Genomic DNA, 24,812 nt, shown 5'->3' with positions numbered 1-24,812 from the left:
ACCCACGCCAGCCGTTTATTGTCTCTCTCTCTCTCTCTCTATTTTTACTAAGGAGCCTCTCCCAACAACCCCGCCCCCTGCTGCCCTACCCTCCCACAGCCTGAGAGAGGATGCAGTGATATCGGCTGGGCCTGGCGTTTCGATGCTGCTTTGCTTCCACGCCATTGGAAAATGTCACGCTGATGCCTCCCAGCCCTTGGCCTGAGTCTTGGTGCAAGGGGGGATTGCACAGAGCTGGCACTCGCGAGTACAGTTTTAATGATTAGTGGATAGAGGCATCTGAAAATTTAAGGATTTTTTGGCAAAAATTTGGGGGTCTACTTTTACACGAGATTGACAATTACTCAAGTATATACAATAAATAATTTAATGAATTTAATGAATTCAACCTGACAACATGTGATCTATGGACTTTAATACAAAACATTGCTGCTGTAGACGCTTCATTTTTACTCTGTAAATTAAAGAGACCTGCATTTTATATCGTATTATAATTATTTGTACACTGAAACATTCATAATTGTGCAATCCTTTTATTATTTTATACTATAGTTTTTATTTTAATGCTTGCCTATAACTCAATTATAAATTATGCTTACTTATTTTAATTTACACGATCATCACAGCTCAGTACCTGATTTTTCAATTAATCAATTATCCAATTATCTATCTATCTATCCAACTGTCCATCTATCTAACTAGTAATAACTTTCAAAAGGGAGATGGATAAATATTTGAAGGGGAACAATCTGAAAGGTAGAGGGAAAAGAGCAAGGGAAATAGGACTAATAGGATCCTCCTCCTCCTCCAGGTACCAGGCCCTAGGAGGGTATTGGCGACCATGGACTTCCATTGGATCGGTCCATGATTATGCTTGGCAAAGTACTGCAGTGGTTTGCTGTTGCCTTATGGCTGACCAGAAAACTCTCTTGCTCTTACCACTTATGTCAGGCATATTGGAAGGATTTACAGGCTGACAATCAACCTGTTTGGCCACGTCATGAACACACCTTCCGAGGCCTTCAAGTCCTGGAGTGGGGCGTGAACTCAGGGCTTCTGGCCCAGAGGTAGGGACGCTACCCACAAGACCTCCTGACGAATTGGATAGCTCTCTCAAAGAGATAGGGTCAATGGGCTGAATGGCCTCCTTTGCTGCATCATTCGATCATTCTGTACTTGATATGAAAGTGGCGGCTGGTGATACTAAGGGCTTGTAGCAACACATGTGGCATTCCTTGACTGAAGTAGTCCCGGACAGTGAACAAACATTTGCAAAGATACACATTGAACTTTAAGCTGTAGGGTAGATAGAACTTATCGTTTAGCTAGAAGCAGAGATACCAGGTTAGGGAATGAGATATATCCTGGTTTTCACACCTGAGTTACTATAGATCTCGAGATACACAGTGTGAAGATCAGATCTCCAGGTAGTGGCATGTGGGCTTTAAATGTTGAGGCATCGCAGGTCATGTTTTGTTCCTCTTTGCCCGGCATCTTGCTCATGATCATGTGTGCGAGTGAATTAAAAGACAAATTTACATTCCCTGATGCTATTTAATGGCAGGAATCTCGGTAAACACAAGGGGCAGGATTTTCCAGCCCCACCCACTGCCGGGATCGCCCGGTCCCACCGAATGCCGATGGGTGCTCGGCTGGGCTGCCGAATCCCCCAGGGAGCGTCCCGACACAACAGGGCTGGAAAATCCTAGCCAAGGAACGAGTGGGAAATCACAGACCTGCTAAAACTCAGCTCAGTGTCTGGGGATATCAGCAATTTCTGGTGCGCAACCCTGTTCCTACTCAGGGTATCTCAAGGTTCAAGAAGGCCCATCGCCACCTTCTCAGGGCAAAGAGGGATAGGCAATAAATGCCAGCCTTACCTTTGGCTGTCAAGCACTTTGATGGTTGTGAAAGGCGATATATAAATGTAGGTCTTTCTTTCATAATAGCTCTGAGGGTGAAAGAGTGGCAGAAAGCTAGGACAGGTTTTGGATGGAATTTTATGGCCCCTCCAGCCAGCGGGATTGTCCAGTCCGGCCGAAGCCAATGGAGTTTTGACCGGCTCTCCACGTTTTACGGGGCCATAAGATTCCGCCCCTGGTTTTTTGACTTTCATTCGATCAGGTGCCTGATTAGGGCCAAGATTAATTGTTGTTTGCTTCTCCAGCGATGATTAATTAATGATTGAGGGGAATAAACATTTTAAAAGCAGAGATTGAAGCTCTGTGACTGAAACAATGAGAAGTGATGACTGCACAATGTTCAGCACCATTCGCGACTCCTCAGACACTGAGGCAGTCCATGTCCAAATGCAGCAAGACCTGGACAATATCCAGGCTTGGGCTGACAAGTGGCAAGTAACATTTGCACCATAGAAGTGCCAGGCAATGACCATCTCCAACAAGAGAGAATCTAACCATCGCCCCTTGACGTTCAATGGCATTACCATCACTGAATCCCCCACTATCAACATCCTGGGGGTTACCACTGACCAGAAACTGAACTGGACCAGTCATATAAATACTGTGGCTACAAGAGCAGGTCAGAGGCTGGGAATCCTGTGGTGAGTAACTCACCTCCTGACTCCCCAAAGCCTGTCCACCATCTATAAGGCACAAGTCAGGAGTGTGATAGAATACTGTCCACTTGCCTGGATGAGTGCAGCTCCAACAACACTCAAGAAGCTTGACATCATCCAGGACAAAGCAGCCCGTTTGATTGGCACCCCACCCACCACCTTCAACATTCACTGCCTTCACTACTGGCGCACAGTGACAGCAGTGTGTGTACCATCTACAAAATGCACTGCAGCAACTCACCAAGGCTCCTTCGACACGATCTTCCAAACCCACGACTTTTACCCAGCTAGGAGGACAAGGGCAGCAGATGCATGGGAAAATGACTTAAGGAGTCTGCAAAGGGGCATAGATAGGTTAAGTGAATGGACAATAATTTGGCAGATGAATGATCATAGGGGGAAATGTGAACTTGACCACTTTGGCAGGCAGAAGGAAAGTTGTATACCATTGAATAGGGAGAAATTGCAGAGCCTGGCGGTACCGAGGGATCTGATTGTCCTGGAGTTAGTATGTAGGCACAGCAAGTGATTAGCAAGGCAAATGGAATGTTGGCATTTGTTGCAAGGGGAATCGATTATAAAAGGAGGGAAGTTTTACTGCAGCTGTCCAGGGCTTTGGTGAGACCACATCTGGAATACTGTGCAACACTGGTCTCCTTATTTAAGGAAAGGTGCAAATGCTTTAGAAGCAGTTCAGAGGAGGTTTGCTAGGCCAATACCAGGAATGGGTGGGTTGTCTTAAGAGGAAAGGCTGGACAGGTTAAGTTTGTATCCACTGGAATTTAGAAGAGTAAGAGGTGACTTGATTGAAACCTTTAAGATCCTGAGGGGTCTTGACATGGTGGATGTGGAGAGGATGTTTCCCCTGATGGGAGAATCTAGAACTAGGGGCCATTGTTTAAAAATGAGGGGTCGCTCAATTAAGACGGAGACGAGAAGAATTATCTTCTCTCAGAGGGTAGTGGGTCTTTGGAACTCTCTTCTTTAAAAGGCGATGGAAGTAGAGTCTTTGTATATTTTTAAGGCAGAGCTAGGTGGATTCTTGATTAACAAGGGGGTGAAAGGTTATCAGGGGTAGGTAGGAAAGTGGAGTTGAGGCCACAATCAGATCAGCCATGATCTTATTGAATGGCGGAGCAGGCTCGAGGGGCTGAATGGCCTTCTCCTGCTCCTGATTCGTATGTTTTGGTCTCCTTATTTGAAAAAATGACATATTTGCATTAGAAGCAGTTGAGAGAAGGTTCGCTTGACTGATTCCTGAGATGAAGGGCTTATCGTGCGGAGATAAGTTGAACAGTTTGGGCCTATACCCATTGGAGTTTAGAAGAATGAGAGCTGATCTTACTGAAACATATAAGATCCTGAGTGGACTTGATAGAGTGGATATTGGGAGGATGTTTCCTCTTGTTGGGGAGACTAGAACAAGGGGACATAGTTTCAGAATCTCCATTTTAAGAGAGAGATGAGGGGCAGAATTTTACGACATGGGGATTTTATGTTCCCGCTGTCGTCAATGGGGTTTATAATGTCTCGCCGCATTTTACGGCCCTGTCCCCGCCGAAACGGAGCCGTTAAATTCTGCCTGAGGAGAATTTTGTTCTCTCAGGGGGTGGTCGGCCTGTGAAATTCTCAACCCCAGAAGGCAGTGGAGGCTGGGTCATCGCATGTATTCAATGCTGAGCAGAATAGATTTTTGACAGACAATTAGGAAGTCAAAGGTTATGGGGGGGAGTGGCAGACAGAAAAGTGGAGTTGCTACCACAACCTGATCAGCATTATCTTATCAAATGGCGGAGCAAACTTGAAGGGCTGAATGGCCTACTCCTGCCCCTATGTTCCTATATTCCTGTGCAAGTTCCCCTCCAAGTCACACACCATCCTGACTTGGAACTATATTGTCGTTGGGTCAAAATCCTGGAACTCCCTTCCTAATAGCACTACGGGGTGTACCAACGACATATGGACTGCAATGCCTCAAGAAAGCGGCTCACCACCACCTTCTCATGGGTAACTAGGGATGGGTAACAAATTCTGACCTAGCCAGCGATGTCCACGTGCAATGAAAGAAAGAACAGATAAAGCAAAAAGACCAGGGCAGAACTGGGGAAAACTAAACACTGTTCACTCAAATTTCTGTGCCTAATCTGCTTTCCAACTACCAGAGAAACCACAATGAGCAGGCACCACATGATGTGGTACTGACCCATATAAACCCAGGTTTGATTCTCAATCATATTGCTCTACAGCTCATCCTGTCTGAGATCAGGAAAGTCACTATACCCATGCCTTTCATGACCCCAGATTTACAGCCAATGCAGAACTTGTTTGAAGAGTAGTCACTGTCAGGAAATGCAGCAGCCAATTTGCACACAGCAAGCTCAAACAGAAATGAGTTGATGACTAGCTAATTTGGCAGATGGTTAAATAACGGCCAAGACACCAAGGAGAACCCCCTTGCTCTTCTTCAAAATGGTGGCACGGGATCTCTTACATCCGTCTTAGGGAATGGATAGAACCTCAGCTTGACATTTCAACTGACGGGCGACACCTCTGACAGGTCAGCACTCCCTCAGCGCTAACACCGAACCCATCAGCCAAGATTTGTAAGCTCCAGAAGAATCTGAACCCCCAGCCTTCTGGCTTGTAGGTAAGAGTGCTAGCCCTGACCCCGCACCTCAGGGCATTAACTCTGGGGCCTTTGTGGGTATATTTGTGTTTCGAGAGAATGATGCAGATTCGTAATGGGGAAGCAAACTGTTTTTAATTTACAATTAAATGCAGAAAGCCCTCTTCAAGGCATTATCATCTTATGTTTGCAGTTCCCACTGCACTCATTACAGACAAATGGATGGTGACACCTGCGAATCCGTTCCACCAATGGCAGCACTGCCTGATCCACCATTTGCTGCAGCACCTCACCTTCCATCGACCTCTCATTAATGGACCTGAAATTTCAAATAAAATGAAGAGTCAGAAAAAATCTGCGCCATCTCAGCGAATCGAGATTCTACCAATTACTGGGGGTGGCATCATGGAAATTACAACAGGCCATTCGGCCCACACAGTCCCTGCTGGTTTATCCTTGGGGTGGGAGGGTTAGGTGCCCTAACCCCATATGCCCACTCTGTGTTCATTTTGGGCTGTTGACGATATCTGTACAGTGACCAGAGTCACTCAGGGCCTCTCTCAGGGAAGTAGCTATACACAAGTGGGCATCCCTGGGAGATATGGTGGTGTAGTAGCAAGGCCACTAGGCTAGTAATCCACAGACCCAGGCTAATGTTCTCATGGGTTGAAATCTCACCATGATAGCTGGTGGGACTTAAATTCAATCAATTCATTTCTTAAAATCTGGATAATGAAGCCATCATCGGTTGCCTATAAACCCATCAGGTTCACAAATGTCCTTGAGGGAAGGGAATTTGCCATCCTTACCTGGTCTGGCCTACATGTGACTCCAGACCCACAGCGATGTGGTTGACTTTTAACTGCCCTCAAAGGGCAACTAGCGATGGACAACAAATGCTGGCCTTGCTAGTGATGACCACATCCCATGGAAGAATTTAAAAAATAATAATAAAAAAATCTCAAGTCTCTCCAGCAGGGGACTATCTGTACACTTGACTGGCATCTCAGTCCCTGCCTCTCTCGGGGTGGGGGGGTGCCTTCTCATTGAAAGGTATAAAATTCTGACAGGGCTGGACAGACTGGATGCAGGGATGATGTTTCTTCCGGCTGGAGGGTCTAGAACAAGGGGTCACAGTCTCAGGATACATTTAGGACTGAGATGAGGAGAAAATTCTTAACTCAGAGGGTGGCGAACCTGTGGAATTCTCTACCACAGAGGGCTGTGGAGGCCAAGTCACTGCATATATTTAAGAAGGAAATAGATCGATTTACAGACACTAACGGTGTCAAGAGATATGGGGAGAGGGCGGGAGTATGGCTTTGAGATAGAGAATCAGCCATGACCATAGTGAATGATGGAGCAGGCTCAGTAGGGCTGAATGACCTACTCCTGCTTCTATTTTCTACGTTTCTGTGTTTCTATTCCTGTATACTGACTGGAGTCTCTCAAGGAATTATCTGCACACTGACAAGAGTCCCTCAGTCTCTCTCCCTCAGGGGGGATATCTGTACACTGACTGTAATCTCTTTGCCCATTTCTTTGGAGATGTTTGTACACAAACTGTTCCCTAAAGAGAAAGCTGCATGGTGGAGCATTGTTGACAAATGCATTATTATCTTTTCATCTGCTTTTGCTGAGCGGCAGCTGAGTTGGATGTTCCTGGACCCCTGGTGTACACCGGTGGTAATCTGTGTAGTAGCAAAGCTTGGTGATCATGTTTCAGCCCTAGCCAACCGCAGTCATCAGATCGCAAATTGGAGCAAGAACATGGGCTGATTTTTAAATTTCCATCCCTAATCCTGGAGTACTGACCAATTTCAGCTCTATCACCACACAAACCAAGGTCAGTTCGCCCAGCACAGTCAGAGGATCAAGCTGGGATCGTGCTAGTCATTGTGGCTCAGCTAATCCCTGCACAAACCTCTAGGGAGTGAGACAGAGAGATAGAGAGATAGAGGGAGAGAGAGAGAGAGAGAGAGAGAGGGGGAAAGAGAGAGAGAGAAAGAGAGGGAAAGAGAGAGAGAGAGAGAGAGGAAGAGAGAGCGTGAGAGAGAGCATGTGAGAGAGCATGTGAGAGCATAGAGAGAAAGAATGAGACAAAGAAGAGAGTGTGTGTGGGAGCAAGAGAGTGAGAGAGAGTGAGAAAGTGTGAGAGAGTATAGAGAGAAAGTAAAAGGAGAGAGAGCGAGAGTGTGAGGGAGAGTGAGGGAAAGAGTGAGGTCAGAGAGAGAGTGAGTGATTGAGGGAGGGGGAAAGCTTGAGAGAGAGAAAGAGAAGGAAAGAAAGATAGTGAGTGAGAGAGGAAGAGAAACAAAAGAGAGATTGTGTGCATGTGTGAGAGAGAGCGTGAAAGAGAGGGAGAGAAAGAGCAAGTGAGTGAGAGAGAGAAAGGGAGGCATTAGAGTCATCTTGAAAAGAAAGATTTACTCTTCAAATGATTTGGGCCGGGACCCACCATGAAGGATGTGGCAAGTCAACCAAAAGCCCATTGACCTTTGGCAGGACCGGACCATCCCGGCGGGGGGGCGGGGCTGGAAAATCTCGCCCTCGTTTAAGGGCAAAAACACTTGGCTTGGTATTCGGAGGTAAAGTGGCCAAATCAATGCAGAGCAGCCTCACCACCAAAAAAAAAGGAAAAATAAAATACTGCAGATGCTGGAAATTTGCAATAAAACAGAAAATGCTGGAAATACTCAGCAGGTCTGGCAGCATCTGTGGAGAGAGAGAGAGAGAGAGAGAGTCAACACTTGCTGAATTGACCTGATTGGGTCACAATCCTGTTGTCGGCCTCAATTCCAGGTTGGGAACCCAGAAGTGGCCATGGTGGGAGATGGGCCTCAATCTTCCCAGAGGCGGCCATATACAAAACCGCTTCCAAGAGACTTATCCAATTATGGACAAGCGATGGAGCAGGGTCCTTAGGTTTTTATCAGGATATCTTATTAAGAGAGGAATGCGGGGACTTTAGTCATTGTACAGATAACTTAGAGGGAGAGCCTAAGGATAGTCAGTGTACAGATACTTCCCTGAGAGGGGCTGCGGCCTCAGTCAGTGTACACGTATCTTCCTGAGAGGGGGGACTGAGACCCCAGTCAGTGTACATGTATCTCCCTGAGAGGTGGATTGAGACCCCAGTCAGTGTACACGTATCTCCCTGAGAGGTGGATTGAGACAGTCAGTGTACATGTATCTCCCTGAGAGGTGGATTGAGACCCCAGTCAGTGTACACGTATCTCCCTGAGAGGTGGATTGAGACAGTCAGTGTACATGTATCTCCCTGAGAGGTGGATTGAGACAGTTAGTGTACACGTATCTCCCTGAGAGGTGGATTGAGACAGTCAGTGTACATGTATCTCCCTGAGAGGTGGATTGAGACAGTCAGTGTACATGTATCTCCCTGAGAGGTGGATTGAGACCCCAGTCTGTGTACTGATATGTGAAGCTTATTACCCAGTTGGTATAAAGTCCTGCCACTTCTCCCTGAGGCGTGAGCTCTACTGGAAAGGTGACTGTTTGGATTTCAGATGAGGACAGCTGGTAAGGGCCTGTACCAAGACAAATGTGCCAGTGCCCTCCAGGCTCAAACATGGCCACTTGGATGGGGTATTGGGAGACTCAATGGTCCTGTGTAACCAGAACCCAGTAACTCTTCCAAGACAAGACAGGGGGCGGAATCATCCTGGATTTGCACTAAGTGCGATAACGGATCAAACGACATTTTACCTGCTGGCCGCAATGGCGGCTTTTCACGCCGTATCGTCCCAAATCCGCTGCATTAATTATGCATTCCTGGGAAACACGCCATTTCCATGGCAGGTGGGCTCTCATTCGCCCGCCACACCATCACCTCGCTGCTTCGTCACACCGGGCGCCATATTTAAATTCCAGCCCCACTCACACCTCTCAGCGCTTCCAGCCCAGGACTACTGCACGGGAGACAGGACGGCCCCGAAAGGCAAAAAGACTGCAGCCCCCAGATTCAGTGACGCGTTCCTCAAGTACCTTGTGGATGCTGTGGAGGCCTGCCACGATGCCCTCTACCCCTGCTCTGGCCACAGGAGGGGCAGTGGTATCACCAATCCAGCATGTTGGCAGCGGTGGTCAGTGCCAATGCTCTGCAAAAGAAGACAGCCACCCAGTGCCACTACAGGATGAATGGTCTCATCCATTCCACCAGGGTAATTCACCCTTCTCATCACTCTCAACTCACACACTCACAAACCCGTCACACATCCACAGGGATCTCACACCTCAAGGGACAACACCACTAACTCTCACACACACCCTCACATCCCCATCAGGCTCATATTCCCTGGAGCTCACATCCTCATCCCGTCCATGGCTCCGCTCACCACATAAACATTCCACTCAGTGCCCTGTGTCCTGCTCACACTCTCTCCATCTGTTTTCATGCAGGAGAAGCTGGCTCACATCAGCAGAGAGAGGTCCCAGACCAGGGGTGGAGTGGCCCACATTAGGCCCCTCACTCACTTTGAGGAGCAAGCCATTGCACTGACTGGTGAGGACATGGACCCTGCCTGGGGGTGGGTGATGGTTGTGGGGATCCCTTGAGAATATCCCTCTCTCACTGTAACTGTGAGTGCTCTCTCTCTCTCCTGCTTTTGACTCTGCTGCCATGCCCTACTTATCTCTACTTTGGTTCACAGGGAGCTCTGCCAAGCAACCAACACCCTCTGCCAGCCAGACCCTCAGCTCCATCCAGGTCCTCACCTCCAGCCAAGAGGACACCTCCTCCATTGAATAGCTGGAAATAAGCAGCCTGGAAGACCCGTCACAGCGCTTACCCAAAACCTCCACCAGCGCAGAGACACACGCCTCGGTGGGACCTAGATCTAGAGCAGGCTTGGGTTCACAACCTGGGGGTCACCACACGGACACGTGTCCACAGCAGGAGGAGGCAGGTTCAGCCGAGCTCCCCGGCACTCGGAGGGCTGCTGGGGAAGAGGCGTCTGTGAGGCCCGAGTCAGATGATGAGCCTCCAGCTCACTCTGGAGAGTCAGCAGAAGGCGGGGGAACATCACGCAGAGCTGTTGGAAGCCCTCAGCAGAGTGGCTCACGAGTCGGAGAAGTGTGTCTGCCCGCTCTCTGATGAAGTGGTGCCCACATGTGTGTGTATGGAGGTCTCCATGGGGAGGATGGAGGAAGCCATGGAGACCCTGGTCCAGCAGGACGTGGAGATGCGCACAGACCTGCACTCCATCGCGGGACCCATGGGTGAGTTCCTGCAATGGCAACGCGAGAGGGAAACGGGGCACCTCTACACCCCCTCCAGGTGCTCCTTCCCCTCAAGGAGTCAGGCCGGGGCCCCCAGGCACCCGAAGGGAGGAGGAGCGGCAGCTGGACACCCCTGGGTCATCCATCAGGAATCTCAGAGGCTGTCCTCTCCCTCAAAGTCCCCTTTGCCAGTGACCCCCTCAACCTCATCCTCTGTCACCACAGAGAGTGCAGCTGGCCAATGACTGATTCTGGAGGGAGAAGTGTTTGTGTGTGTGTGTGTGTGTGTGTGTGTGTGTGGAGCAGGGCCTATCGGAGCCTCGGGGAAGCACTCTCCATGCACGCGGATCCTTCACGTATCATACTCACCTCAGTGTCCGCAGCATTTTGAATGATGCCTGCTGGGGTTCGCTTTCAGTTGTCCACCTGAGCTGACCTGCATCTCCACCCAACCAATGATCACACTCCCATACAGCACCTGATCTCGCCCACCATGTCTGTCGTTCCACTTTCGATTTGGACAGCATGGTCTGGATTCGCTTTTTCGTGCGGTCCCCCATCTTTCCCTTTCCCCCAGTCACCCATTCCCTTTCCCCCATCACAATTGACCCCAGCGCTGGGCATCAGCTTCCACCTCCCCTCCGTGACCTACCAGCCACAACCCTTTTCCTTCGGGAATGTCCAGATGAACGTGCACGTTCCCTTCCTTCCCTAAAATCCCACCCCCACCCACCTTCCCGACCTCCTCCTTCCCACCCTCAAGTGTCCGTGTCTGACCCCAAGTCCCCACCAACCACTCTCGCCGCCCCTTCTACCACTGCAGTCAAACCCTCACCCTCCCATCCTATCACCTCGCTCTGCCCTCGGTCATTCTCACCATTCCCTCATACCCCACCCATCCTCAATTCGCTCCCCAGAGCGCAGTCATGGACCCATGAAGCCCCTCCCTGGACATCCGCCCCACTGTCCCCTTCCCCCCCTGGAACCTCTTCCCCACTCTGGTCCCTTTCCTCCCCGGTACCCCCCTCCCCCTCCAGACGCCTCTCCCCCGGAACCCCTTCCCCTCCGGACGCCTTCCCCCCGGAATCCCTTTCCCTCCGGACGCCTTCCCCCCAGAATCCCTTGCCCCCCCAACCCCCAGAGCCCCTTCCCCCCTGGAACCCCCTCCCTCTTACTGGACTCCTTCCCCCCGGAACACCTTCCCCCCTTCAGACCTCTTCCCCTGGAACCTCCTCCTCCCCTTAGCCTCCCAGCCACCATCCCCCTCCCCTGGCCCCCCACCCCCACTTAGTCCCTCCCCCTTCCTGACTCCCTCAGACACCCTTACTTCTTCTGCCACCCTTAGTCCTTCCCCCCTCCCGACTCCCTCCTCCAGCCTTACCTCTTCCTCCAGCCTCATTTCTTCCCCCAGACTTACTCCTTGCCCCCTCCCAACTCCTTCCTCCACCCTTACTTCTTCCTTCACTCTTACTCCCTCCAGTCTCCATACTCCTTCCTCCCCCCCGGACTCCCTCCCCTCTCCACACTCCTTCCTCCTTCCCCGGACTCCCTCCCCTCTTCGTACTCCTTCTTCTCCCTGGACTCCCTCACCTCTCCGCACTCCTTCCCCGCTCCGAACTCCTTCCGTTATACCTTCCACTCCGCTTACGCTTACCTCCCCAGTTGCCATCCTCTCCCCTGTTACCCCGTCCTCCCCCGTACTCCCAGTCAACCACGTTGGTGTGGGCCTAGGGTCACTAGTCGGCCAGAACAGGAAAGGATGGCAGATTTATTTCCCTAAAGGACATTAGTGACTCTGTTGAGTAGTCTGATGGGCCACTGTCGAGAATTAAATAGCTCATTCACATCTGCCATGGAGGCCCATGTGTTAGTGATATTTCTACTCAATGATACGCAGTAATTATCATCACCCCAACTGAGTTTATTGCAAATGTTTTCTATTAATATATAACATGTAATTACACTCACTTTCACCACTCATTATGAAGAAGATACAATTAATTATAGACTATTATTCACACATGGGGTGAGACCAGCACACTCTACCTGTTGCACTATCAATGGCCACTCTCCAGGATTCTCACTCAGCTACATGCTTGCTGTCTGTTAAATATTGCCTACGAGCAACCATCTGAATAAGATTCTACAGATAATTCCCAATTACTGACCTGGGCGACGACAAATGTCACTTCATTCCATGACATCTGAAATTGATTGCAAGTAATGTTAACACCTCATGTTCAAATCTCTCCGTGTCCTCATCTTTCACCGTCTCTGTAACCTCCAGCCTTTTGGCCCTCTCTGCGTTCCGCCAATTCTGGCCTTCTCGAGCATCCTCGATTTCCTTCGAGTGTGGGCGGCTGTGCCTTCAGCTGCCCATTCCATCCACAAATCTCTCTTTCCTTCATTAAAGACGCCCCAAAAACCTACCTCTCTGACCAAACTTTCGGCCACCTGTCCTAATATCTCCCCACGTAGCTTGGTGTAAAATTTTGTCTGATAAACGGTGCTGCAAAGCGCCTTGGGATGTTTTACTACACTAAAGGCGCTACATGAATGCAATAAGAACAGATAATGCTGGAAAAATCTCATCAGGTCTGGCAGCATCTGTGGCGAGGGAAACAGAGCGAACATTTCAAGTCCAAATGACACTTCTTTTGAACTGAAGAAGAGTTCCATTCTCCGAAGGGTTCTCAGTTCCGAAGAAGTCATATTGGACTCAAAATGCTAACTCTGTTTCTCTCTCCACAGATGCTGCCAGACCTGCTGAGATTTTCTGATTTTATTTCAGATTTCCAGCGGCCGCAGTATATTTCTTTTGTTTTGCTCTATAAATGCGAATTGCTGTTGAATGATTAATGCACTCATCGCATCTGTTGTTTTAACAATGTGTTGACTAGGGTTGCCAACTATTCCTGGAGGTTTCACCATATGACTTATCCTCACACTCCAGCCATTAGTTGGCCAACACATCCATCCTTGTGATGTACGGCCTCCCTAAGCCAACTGGAACGCAAAAAGACTCATCACCCAATTGGATGATGCTTGACTGTCAGTCACACAGCCTTTTCCCCCCTATTTTCAATATTTTTATAACCGGCAAAGAAAAATGTTCAAAGAAAATGACAAACAAAATCAATCTCTTTTTATGACCGGATGATGTTTTTGTCTCCAGGGTTGAACGCACAGCAGTGTCCTGGAGATTGATTTTCCATTCCTGGAGGCTCCAAGCCAATCCTGGAGGGCTGGTAACCCTAGTGTCAGCCTATGTATTTTCATGCCTTTGTTAAAATGATGGAGAGGGTGAGGGGGGGTGGAAAGAGTGCATCGAGCATGAACACAATAATACCACACCCATCATTTCCAGCCTCTTAAAATGAGGTTTATTGTTGGGTTTAGGATTATTCTCAAGAAACAGAGTCTGGTATCAATCCTTTCCAGTAGAACGTGGAGGGAGTTTTTGGACAGAAGGCTCAGGCATTATGAAGGGAACCATATTTATTTGTAAATAATTCGGGTTGACTGACCTTAAGTATCTTTCCTCAATACTCTGCTGGTTTTTTCTCCTCTCCAAGAGCTTCTGGATGTTCTCAATTAATGGCTTGATGTGGCCCAAATTGTAGACGTTCTCTTGGATTTGATCAAAAGCTGAAAACATCCTCTTTGAGCTAATGCCAGGAAGAGATGGAAAACAGAACAATTTTGAGCTCTGCCAGCAAGTTACCACAGGGTAAATTTTTGTTAAACTTTCTCTCCTCGAACTGCCGTTGGTTGAGCACAGTTGGCCGATCACTGATATTTCGTACATATGAACGTGCATATGAGTTAGGAGCAGGAGTAGGCCATTCAGCCCCTCGAGCCTGCTCTGCCATTCAACAAGATGGCGGCTGATCCGATTGTGGCCTCATGACCATTCCCGCCTGCCTGCAATAACCTTTGACTCCCTTGTTAGTCAAGAATCTATCTACCACTGCCTTAAAAATATTCATTGACCCTGCTTCCGCTGCTCTCCGGGGAAGGGAGTTCCACTGACTCACGGCCCTCTGAGTGAAAAATTTCTTCTTATCTTTGTCTCAAATGGGAGACCCCTTATTTTTACACTGTGTCCCCTAGTTCTAGCCTCCCCCACAAGGGGAGACATCTTTTCAGCATTCACCCTGTCAAGCCCCCTCAGGATCTTATATGTTTCAAAAAGATCACCTCTCATTCTTCTAAACTCCAATGGATACAGGCCCAACTTGTCCAACCTTTCCTCATAAGATAAACCCCTCATCCTGGGAATCAGTCAAGTGAAACTTCTCTGAACTGCTTCTAATTCTGTCCTTTTGTAAAATAAGAAGCCCAAAACTGTACACAGTACTCTAGGTGTGGTCTCGCCAATGCCCTGTACAACTGTAGCAAAACATCCCTACTTTTATATTCCCTTCCCCTTGCCAGGCGGCCATTTATCATGCGCATGTCAACAGACTATTCAACTGCTGAGTGCATCACACTTGAGCCGGAACCTCCTCTTGTCGACATCCAAGTGAACTTTCCACCAGGAGTCAGTGAATGGGAGTGGAAATCCTGGCTAATTATTTCCCCCTCTTCCCCTAGCTCCAGGGCAGTTGTTGTTACCACCACCAGAACTCCAGCTGAGACCCGCTATCAGCATAGGCCAGGGATTAAAGCTGGAAGCTTTCTGGTCTTTTTAAAAGTCAGGACTACAGCAGGCAATGCTTTCAGCCACTGGGGTCAGGAATTTGGGAACGTTTACTCCAAATGTGAACTTGAGTCAAATGTGCTGTGTTACATTAGGATTTACAGTGATGTCGATGTTGGCTGTCCCTCAATTCGAGGATGGTATCTAGTCAGGGTTACATGTTTCTAGCATTTGTAGCACAGAAACTATGCATGACTATTACTGTTGTGCTACACCTTTAAGTAGGTGTTGTTATGTTGTGGTACACCTTTAAGTGGGCATGGTCATTTTGTGGTATACTTTTAAGTGTGGTACACCTTTAAGTGGCTGTGGTCATTTTGTGGTACACCTTTAAGTGTGGTACACCTTTAAGTGGGTGTGGTCATTTTGTGGTACACCTTTAAGTGGGTGTGGTCATGTTTTCTGTACGCATCACTGGAGGGAAATGATACAATGGGCTGAATCTTTGAGGAGTTGCAATCACTATCGGATTGCCACTCCACTCCCATTCACTTATGTTGCACCAGAGCTCCACATTTCTCACCTGGTCTTCCGAATCCGGTTCCCTCAGAATTTGGGAGTGTACCTGTTCTGGGAGTGTACCTGTTCTGGGAGTATACCTGTTTTGGGAGTGTACCTGTTCTGGGAGTGTACCTGTTCTGGGAGTATACCTGTTTTGGGAGTGTACCTGTTCTGGGAGTGTACCTGTTCTGGGAGTATACCTGTTCTGGGAGTGTACCTGTTCTGGGTGTCCTTCCTTCGTAGGGCAGGATTGTCGGAGAAAGCCCCCTTTTTGACGGCGCTGGCTGTTGTATTCCGGTAAGTTTAAAGGTCCCAAAGCCACTTTGAAAAACTACGGAGAGAAGGTAAGTGGGTGAGGGGTTGGGTGGCAGGTGGATGGGTGAGAGGTTAGGGCGGCAGGTGGGTGGGTGGGGGTATGGTGGCAGGTGTGTGGGTGAGGGGATAGGGCGGCAGGTGTGTGGGTGAGGGGTTAGGGAGGCAGGTGGGTGAGTGAGGGGGTTAGGGTAGCAGGTGGGTGGGTGAGGGGTTAGGGCAGCAGGTGGGTGAGTGAGGGGGTTAGGACAGCAGGTGGGTGAGTGAGGGGGTTAGGGCAGCAGGTGGGTGGGTGAGGGGTTAGGGCAGCAGGTGGGTGGGTGAGCGGTTAGGGCAGCAGGTGGGTGGGTGAGGGGTTAGGGCAGCAGGTGGGTGGGTGAGGGGTTAGGGCAGCAGGTGGGTGAGTGAGGGGGTTAGGGCAGCAGGTGGGTGGGTGAGGGGTTAGGGTAGCAGGTGGGTGGGTGAGGGGTTAGGGCAGCAGGTGGGTGGGTGAGGGGTTAGGGCAGCAGGTGGGTGGGTGAGGGGTTAGTGTAGCAGGTGGGTGGGTGAGGGGGTAGGGCAGCAGGTGGGTGGGTGAGGGGGTAGGGCGGCAGGTGTGTGGGTGAGGGGGTAGGGCAGCAGGTGGGTGGGTGAGGGGGTGGGGTAGCAGGTGTGTGGGTGAGGGGATAGGGCAGCAGGTGGGTGGGTGAGGGGGTAGGGCAGCAGGTGGGTGGGTGAGGGGGTGGGGTAGCAGGTGTGTGGGTGAGGGGATAGGGCAGCAGGTGGGTGGGTGAGGGGGTAGGGCAGCAGGTGGGTGAGTGAGGGGTTGGGTAGCAGGTTGATGGGTGAGGGGATAGGGTGTATCAGGGGTAGTCAGGTCGGGGGGGTTCAGTGGGGTAGTTGGATGGTCGGGAGGGTAGTTGGGGTCTCCAGTGGGGAGACGGGAGGTTAGTAGTGTAGTTACCCAGGAAATATTTCTCCATATCCTTGTAGTGTAACACAGTGCCACAGTGAGTGACTTTGGCTGTCCCTTCATTCATGTAGGACAAATCTGACAGAAAAGTGACCAGTCTTTGGAACAATAAATTCAACACCTATAGGGTTGTTGAATTTATATGGGGGGCATTTTAAACGCAACAAGGGGCTGGCCTTCCTAACTTCATCCACTTTGCTTCTGGTTCCATCTCAGAAGTAGGCTCTCTTCTCCGCTTGGCATCTGCTCGCTGCCCCAGGCTGGTAGACTTGGCGCTATCTCCCCTGGAGCTGACTGATGACGCAGCGGCTGGGGACAGACTACTGGGCTGCCCCACTTTTTTGCGGGGAGGCTCACCGTACCCACCCAATGATGGCGCAGTTTCTTTCTTGACAGCTGTCATTCCAGCTGCCTCTCCTTTCGAGACTGCAACAGGCTGAGGTTTGCTGGGCTCTGGTGCAGATTGGTTGCTCCTGGGTTGTCTCTGACTGACTCCACAAGTTCGTCCTTCACAGCTGCCTGGGACTGAGGCTGGAGTTTGGGCTGGGGTTGGGATTTGGGATTGGTTAATCCTTCTAACTTTGAGTCGGGACCATCTGAAGTCTCCAACTCTAAGTCGGAGTTTCTGAGGGTTCCGGATGCAGGGGACTTGCCCATCGGAAGTCCAAACTTCCCAGGCAATTCCCGCATAGCTGGTGCTTTCAGACTTCTGAGGGGCATCTTGCGGGGGGGGTATGACCATCGGGAGATCGGAGGTTCTGTGATGTATCATATGATCCAGCCTTAGTCTCAGTTTGTTCTGAGGAAGATACTGCCTTGGGCACTTGTACAAGATCTCCAGCTGTGTAATATTGCTTCCCACTTCTCAAATCCTTAATAAAGGAACCTATGTATTTTTGTGTTAGCCAATTCCTTGTGAATTGCTGGTACCTCGATGTTTATCAACTGAGAACAAGGAGAAGAAAAACGCAACAATTATAGCTTGAATTTATGTAGCGCCTTTGTCCAACAGCGCTTCATGGGAGCATTGGCGGTGGGTTACATTTCACTCAGTGAGTCCGAGTTGCCATGGCAACAAGCAAGTCTGGAGCTATGGATAGTGATGGCAGAGGCTCCAATTTTCTTTCCATCACATGGCCGACCGGGATGCCATTGGTGGCGGAATGATTGTGCGTTGGGAGGAGTTGAAGTTGATAATCAACCTGTTTGGCCACATTATGTACACGTACCTTCCTCGACCACCAGGACCTGAGGTGGGACTTGAACCCAGAGCTTCTGGCTCAGAGGCAGGGACAGTGCCCGCTGCGCTACAAAACCCCTGAATGTGTGGGTTACCAATCAAACATTTGACACTAATCCACATAAGCGGATATGAGGACAGGTGACCGAAAATCTGGTCAAAAAGGTAGGTTCTAGGGAGCACCTTAAAGGAGGAGAGAGAGGCTGGGAGTTGTAGGGAGGGAATTCCAGAGCTCAGGGCCTAGGCAGCTGAAGGCCCGGCTGCCAATGATGAAGTGATTAAAATCACGGATACTAAGATGCATTATGGGAGTACAGATATCCCAGGGGATTCATTGCCATATTTTCTTCCATTGCACTCCTGTGGAGCATTTTGGATGGTTTATTACATTAAAGACACTACATAAATATAAGTTGTTGTTGGTTGTAGCTGGAGGAGATTACAGAGATAGTGAGGTGTGCGAGGGCCATGGAAGGATTTGAAAACAAAAGTAGGAATGTTAAAAATTGAGGCATTGTTTAACCGGGAGCCAGTATAGGGGAGCTTAGGGGTGGTGGATGAATGGTGCGAGTTAGGTCACAGGCAGGAGAGTTTTGGATGAGTCAAGTTTAAGGAAGATAGAAATTAGGTTGCTCAAGATTGCATTAGAACAATCAAGTCTAGCGGTAACAATAGCTGTGATCTCTACCACCTAGAAGGACAAGTGCAGCAGATACATGGGAACGCCACCACCTGCAAGTTCCCCTCCAAGACACTCACCATCCTGACTTGGAAATATATCGCCGTTCCTTCACCGTCACTGGGTCAAAATCCTGGGACTCCCTCCCTAACAGCACAGTGGGTGTACCTACACCACATGGAGCACAAGAAGGTGGCTCATGCACCAACACCTTCTCAAGGGCAATTAGGGAGGGGCAACAAATGATGGCTTTGCCAATGACACCCACATCCCAACAACAGGATAAGAATACGTGGATGAGGGTCCAGCCACAGACGAGTTGAGGCAGGGGTGGAGTCAGTTTACAGACGGAAATTGGAAGCCTTAGTGATGGTGCGGGAATGTGGTCGGAAGCTAGTCTCGGGGTCAACTCCGACATCAAATAATGGGAAATGCAAAACCTCACCTCAACAACAGCTTGCATTTATGTAGCGCCTTCAAAATAGTAAAGCACCTTAAGACGCTTCACAAGAGGAATCATCAAACTTTAACATCGACCGCATAAGGGGACATTAAGACAAGTGAAAAAACATTTTAAAGACCACAATAGATTTTTTTTGTTGGGTGCAGGTAGCCAGGAATGTGGAGGAAAGGCAGGTGAATGGAATTGAGGTGCAGATCAGCCACAATCTAACTGAATAGCAGAGCAGGTTTGGGAATGGCCTCCTCTTGTTCCCAATGTCCCTCTGGATCAGAATACAGTATAGTGACCCCACCCCCCACCCCCACCAGCCACTGCATTGACAACATGTGAATGACTTTCTAAAGATTATTCATGTTGACTGGGCTGAACTATAAGAAGGAAAGTTAACTGTTCCCTGTTGCATTCCCCATGGCAACACCTCTACCAATCAGAGTCCACTTGCCAACCAATCAGCACCCTCTTCTCATGAAGTATAAATTGTTGCTCCCTTTGAAATAATCATGTTCAACTAATTTATTAAGAGTCTTTTGAGGAAGTAACAAGCAAGGTGGTTAAGGGGGAACCTGTAGATGTGGTGTATTTGGATTTCCAGGAGGCGTTTTATAAGGTGCCACATCAAAGGTTACTACACAAGATAAGATTATGTGGTGCAGAGGGTAACATATAGATAAAGGATTGGTTAGCTAACAGTAGGGCTAAATGGGTCCTTTTCAGGCTGGCAAGACATAGCAAGTGGATTGCCACAGGGATCAGTGTTGGGACCTCAACTATCTGCATTCCACATTAATTTCTTGGATGAAGGGATCATATGAATGTATGATAGCTAAATTTGCTGTTTATACCCAGATAGGTAGGAAAGTAACAAAAACAGAAAATGCTGGAAAAACTCAGCAGGTCTGGCAGCATCTGTGGAGAGAGAAAAACTCTCTGAAGGATTTTCCCCTTGGTGATCTGGGGGCGGGGCCCGCTCGCCGAGGGGAAACTGACGTCGGGAGGAACTCCCGACCTCATCCCGGTCCATTTAAATTTTCAGGAAGGTGGGCAGACAGCGAAATCAGCCTTCAGACCTTGTTAAAGACCCTGCCAGTCCAAGCTTAAGGCTGTGACGTTGTCACATGAGGGGGACATGTTAATTTTAATATTTCTCTATTTTTTGACTTTTCTTATCTGTCGGTAAACCCCCTGAGACAGGACTTTGCCTCAGGGATCAGTGCGCACTTTGACAGATGGGGATTCCCTCCCACACAGAACAGGAGGGGCATAGCGCTTCCTGTCGGGCAGGCCACTGGGCGAGCCTTAATTGGCCCGCCCACTCAAAATGGCGGCGGGCCCCATTTCGGCGGCGGAGGTCGGCTGCCTGCCTGCTGCTGAGCCGGTAGGGCCCACTCGCCCATTGAGGGTTAAATTCGGCCCTCTGTTTCTCTCTCCACAGGTGCTGCTAGACCTGCTGAGTTTTCCCAGCAATTTCTAATTTTGTTTCAGATTTCAAGCACCCGCAGTATTTTGCTTTTATTTTAGGTAGGAAAGTAAGCTGGTCTTGCGGAGATAGAGAGTCTGCAAAGAGATTAGACAGGTTAAGTGAGTGGGCAAAAATTTGGCAGATGGAGTATAATGTGGGAAAATGCGAACTTGTCCACTTTAGCAGGAAGAATAGAAAAGCAGTGTGCTATTTAAATGGAGAGAGATTGCGGAACTTGGTGGTACAGAAGGATCTGGGTGTCCTGGTGTATGAATTAGAAAAGGTTGGTATGCAGATACAGCAAGTGATTAGGAAGGCAAATGGGAATGTTGGCATTTATAGCAAGGGGAGTGGAAAATAAAAGTAAGGACACTTTAATGCAGCTGTACAGGGCCTTAATTGTTGAGACCACATCCTGGAATATTGTGTACAGTTTTGGTCTCCTTATTTGAAAAAATATATAATTGCATTAGAAGCAGCTCAGAAAACATTCACTCATCTCATTCCCAGGATGAGGGGCTTATCTTATGAAGAAAGGTTGAACAGGTTGGGCCCGTACCCATTGGAGCCTAGAAGAATGAGAGGTGATTTTACTGAAACATCTAAGGTCCTGAGGGGATTTGATAGGGTAGATACCAGGAAGATGTTTCCACTTGTGGGGGAGACTAGGGGACACACAAGAGGTCTCCCTTTTAAAACGGAGATGAGGAGAAATATTTTCTCTCAGAGGGTCGTTAGTCTGTGGAATTCTCTTCCCCAGAGACAAGTGGAGGCTGGGTCACTGAATATATTCAAGGCTGAGTTAGACAGATTTTTTGATAGACAAGGGGGTCAGGGGTTATGGGGGGGCAGATAGGAAAGTGGAGTTGAGACCACAACCAGATCAGTCCTGATCTTATTGAATGGTGGAGCAGGCCCGAAGAGCCAAACTGCCTACTCCTGCTCCTAAGTCCTATGTTGAGATTTGATATTCTTGTGATTCTGCCCTGATGAGTGGAAGATGAAAAGCTTTGACAGCATGTCTCTTTTTTCTGCAATCCTCAAACTCTGTACTACTGAGCGACTGGAAAGAAAATTGTTAACAACGCCCAAAGGAACTGGGAACTAACATTCCAGTATAAGTCAATATAACAGCACGTCCAGCACATGAGGGGAGAGAGGAAGGAAAGGCACTCGCGTGTTAAAAAATACTCACGTATTAGCAATACTGTCGACCTCTCTTTTCAGTTCTTGGATCATCTGTGTTGTGCGCTGATGCTCCCTCTGGGTACGCTCCCACTGCTGGTTAAAGGCTTCAAATTTGCCATCAAACTGGTTCAGGATCTTTAGCCTGTCTCGCTGCTGGGCGGTTTTGCTTTGATACTTGTCAATGACATTATCCAGGCTCTCCCTGCGTATAAACACAGCCGCATGGTTTATTATCCTGAAGGAGTGCTTTGGTGAAGAGCTGCCCCATTAACACTAGAACCTCAGATACAGCGATTATTGTTAATAGTTCTCCAAACAATCTTGACTTTAGGTTTCCACCCTTCACCACATCCTGAAATATCAGCACAATCCTTTATTGCTGTCAGTCTTTTAATAGGAACAAGGATGAGGCTATTCAGCTGCTCGACCCTGCTCAAGCATTCAATGAGATCATGGCTGATCTGTATCTCAGCTCCATTTACAAGCCCTTTCTCTGTATCACAACACCCTTACCTAAAATATCAACCAATCTCAGTCTTGAACGTGCCAATTGTCTCCCCCAGACTTTCAGGTGTCTACTCTTTGAAAAGCTCCCTGATCTCCCTCCGAGAGACTTGCTCTAATTTAATGGCATCTTTCAAGACAGCAGCCAGGCAAAAGCTGGAGATTTCAAAGGTGCTGCAGCTAACCAAGAGGATGGATTGTTATCATGCACAGCAAAAGACACAACAATATTAACTTCAGGTTAACTCTACGAGGTGTTAAAATGAACCTCAATTTTGAGAATTTTTTTAAAGACAGGCCTCGCGCACACGCTCCGAGCACAGGCCTCGCGCACACGCTCCGAGCACAGGCCTCGCGCACACGCTCCGAGCACAGGCCTCGCGCACACGCTCCGAGCACAGGCCTCCCTCACACGCTCTGAGCACAGGCCTCCCTCACACGCTCTGAGCACAGGCCTCGCGCACACGCTCCGAGCACAGGCCTCGCGCACACGCTCCGAGCACAGGCCTCGCGCACACGCTCCGAGCACAGGCCTCGCGCACACGCTCCGAGCACAGGCCTCGCGCACACGCTCCGAGCACAGGCCTCGCGCACACGCTCCGAGCACAGGCCTCGCGCACACGCTCCGAGCACAGGCCTCGCGCACACACTCCGAGCACAGGCCTCGCGCACACACTCCGAGCACAGGCCTCGCGCACACACTCCGAGCACAGGCCTCGCGCACACACTCTGAGCACAGGCCTCGCGCACAGGCCTTGTGCACACACTCCCAGCACAGGCTCCCCCCACACACTCCCAGCACAGACCTTCTTCGCATGCTCCCAACACAGGCCTCCCCATCACATTCCCAGCACAGGCATCGTGCACACACTCCCAGCACAGGCTCCCCCCACACACTCCCAGCACAGGCCCCCCTCACGTACTTGCAACACAGGCCTATTTTGCAGTCCCTCTGACTCTGACCTCCCTTGCAGGCCTTCCAGTAGAGGCCTCTCTCATAGACCCCGTGAATATATTTGGTATGAGTAATATAGAGATGATTCTAGTTTCTAAGTGCGCAACAGGTTTATTTACAGTGCTTTAAAATATCTGCAATCACAAAATATCCACATTTATGTTTACTGCACAGCTGAAGTAGCTGCTGTAGTGTTTGTTGACTTCACTCTGAACACAACCAGGCTTAACCAATCAGGCACAGTAAGCATAGATCAGTTACCAGATTCACATGATCAAACGCAGAACAATTAAACCATTGAACACTACAAGGCCCACCTCACGGTCTCTAGCATAATCGGTGAGATGTCTGGCTCTTTCTCCCCGTGATTCGATGAGGTGCCAGGTAAGTTATTCTTTTCCTTAATCTCGTTTAACTGTGATGTAAGCACCTGTCTCAAGTCACTTATTGACCGTGTGATCTGTTCCAATATTTGCAGCGGCGGGTTGCCGGAGCCGGGTTGTCTTCCAGCTTTCCTCTCGGAAGTGCCAGCGAACCTATCCTCCGACTCTTTCCTCAAGTTGTCATGCTTCTGGCACAGGTTCTTCAGTTTCTCCTGGGAGACAGGGAATGACTAATTTACTTCATTACAGTGCTACATGGTATGTTCGTAAAAGGGCATTTATCACCCCTCTCATAAGAACGTCAGAAATAGTAGCTGGAATAGGCCATTTGCCCCCTCAAGCCAGATCCACCTTTCAACAAGGTCATGGCTGATCTGATTGTGGGCTTAATTCCACTTTCTTTGCTGTCCCCCCCATGACCCTTGACTCCCTTGTAGATCAAAAACCTATCTAATTCAGCCAGGATCATATTCAATGACCCAGTCTCCACTGTTCCCTGGGGTGGCAAACCGCAAAGATTAACGACCCTCTGAGAGAAGAAATTCCTCCTCATCTTTGATTTAAATGGAAGACCCCTTATTTCAAAGCCATCCCCTTAGATTCTCTGCTACCTCATCTAGATGATCATGTGTTTGCAAGTGTTGGAGGTCACCTCAGCCAAGCTTAAATCTGTCACCATTCTAATTCCAGGAAGGGTAATTGGATGGCCACCAGAAGTGGGAGCCATGGTGATCTATCTCCTCCCTGACCCAAACTCATCGCAACCAATTCTCACCCTGGTGGAAGGTCACATGCTGGGAACAATCTACTGGCGAGGCCTGAAACAGTGAGGCCTAGTGAAAATGGCTCTGGTGCACATAGTAATGGTAATGTCAATGGACTAGTGATCCATAGATCCAGGCTAATGCGCTGGGGACATGGGTTCAAATCCCACCACAGCAACTGGTGGAATATAAATGCAATTTATATTCAATCAATGGGCATCGCAGCGGCTGGGGTGCATCATCACCCTCAGAAGAGGTGTCAGCTGTG

At 49.1% G+C, this 24,812-nt stretch overlaps 2 protein-coding genes across 2 annotated transcripts in view; one reads left to right on the top strand and one right to left on the bottom strand.

Annotated features, from left to right (window-relative positions):
• The window catches only part of LOC144669307 (carnitine O-palmitoyltransferase 1, liver isoform-like), a 534,090-nt gene that overhangs the window by 175,302 nt on the left and 333,976 nt on the right, over nt 1-24,812 (top strand). The gene's annotated exons all lie outside the window — the stretch shown is intronic.
• The window catches only part of LOC144669333 (testis-specific serine kinase substrate-like), a 30,505-nt gene continuing 11,013 nt past the window's right edge, over nt 5,321-24,812 (bottom strand). Inside the window, exons 6-9 of the mRNA XM_078531696.1 lie at nt 23,715-23,992; nt 21,946-22,140; nt 13,970-14,110; nt 5,321-5,523 (exon numbers count right to left, since the gene is read on the bottom strand). Of these exons, the coding sequence (XP_078387822.1) occupies nt 5,370-5,523; nt 13,970-14,110; nt 21,946-22,140; nt 23,715-23,992 (768 nt within the window). The 3' untranslated portion in view covers nt 5,321-5,369. The remainder of the gene's footprint in view (nt 5,524-13,969; nt 14,111-21,945; nt 22,141-23,714; nt 23,993-24,812) is intronic.

The sequence above is a fragment of the Cetorhinus maximus genome, chromosome 29, assembly GCF_964194155.1.
Source record: "Cetorhinus maximus chromosome 29, sCetMax3.hap1.1, whole genome shotgun sequence".
In the NCBI taxonomy this organism is placed as follows: Eukaryota; Metazoa; Chordata; class Chondrichthyes; order Lamniformes; family Cetorhinidae; genus Cetorhinus; species Cetorhinus maximus.
Note: the sequence above shows the minus strand (reverse complement) of the source record. Positions and strands in the feature narration are given on the sequence as shown.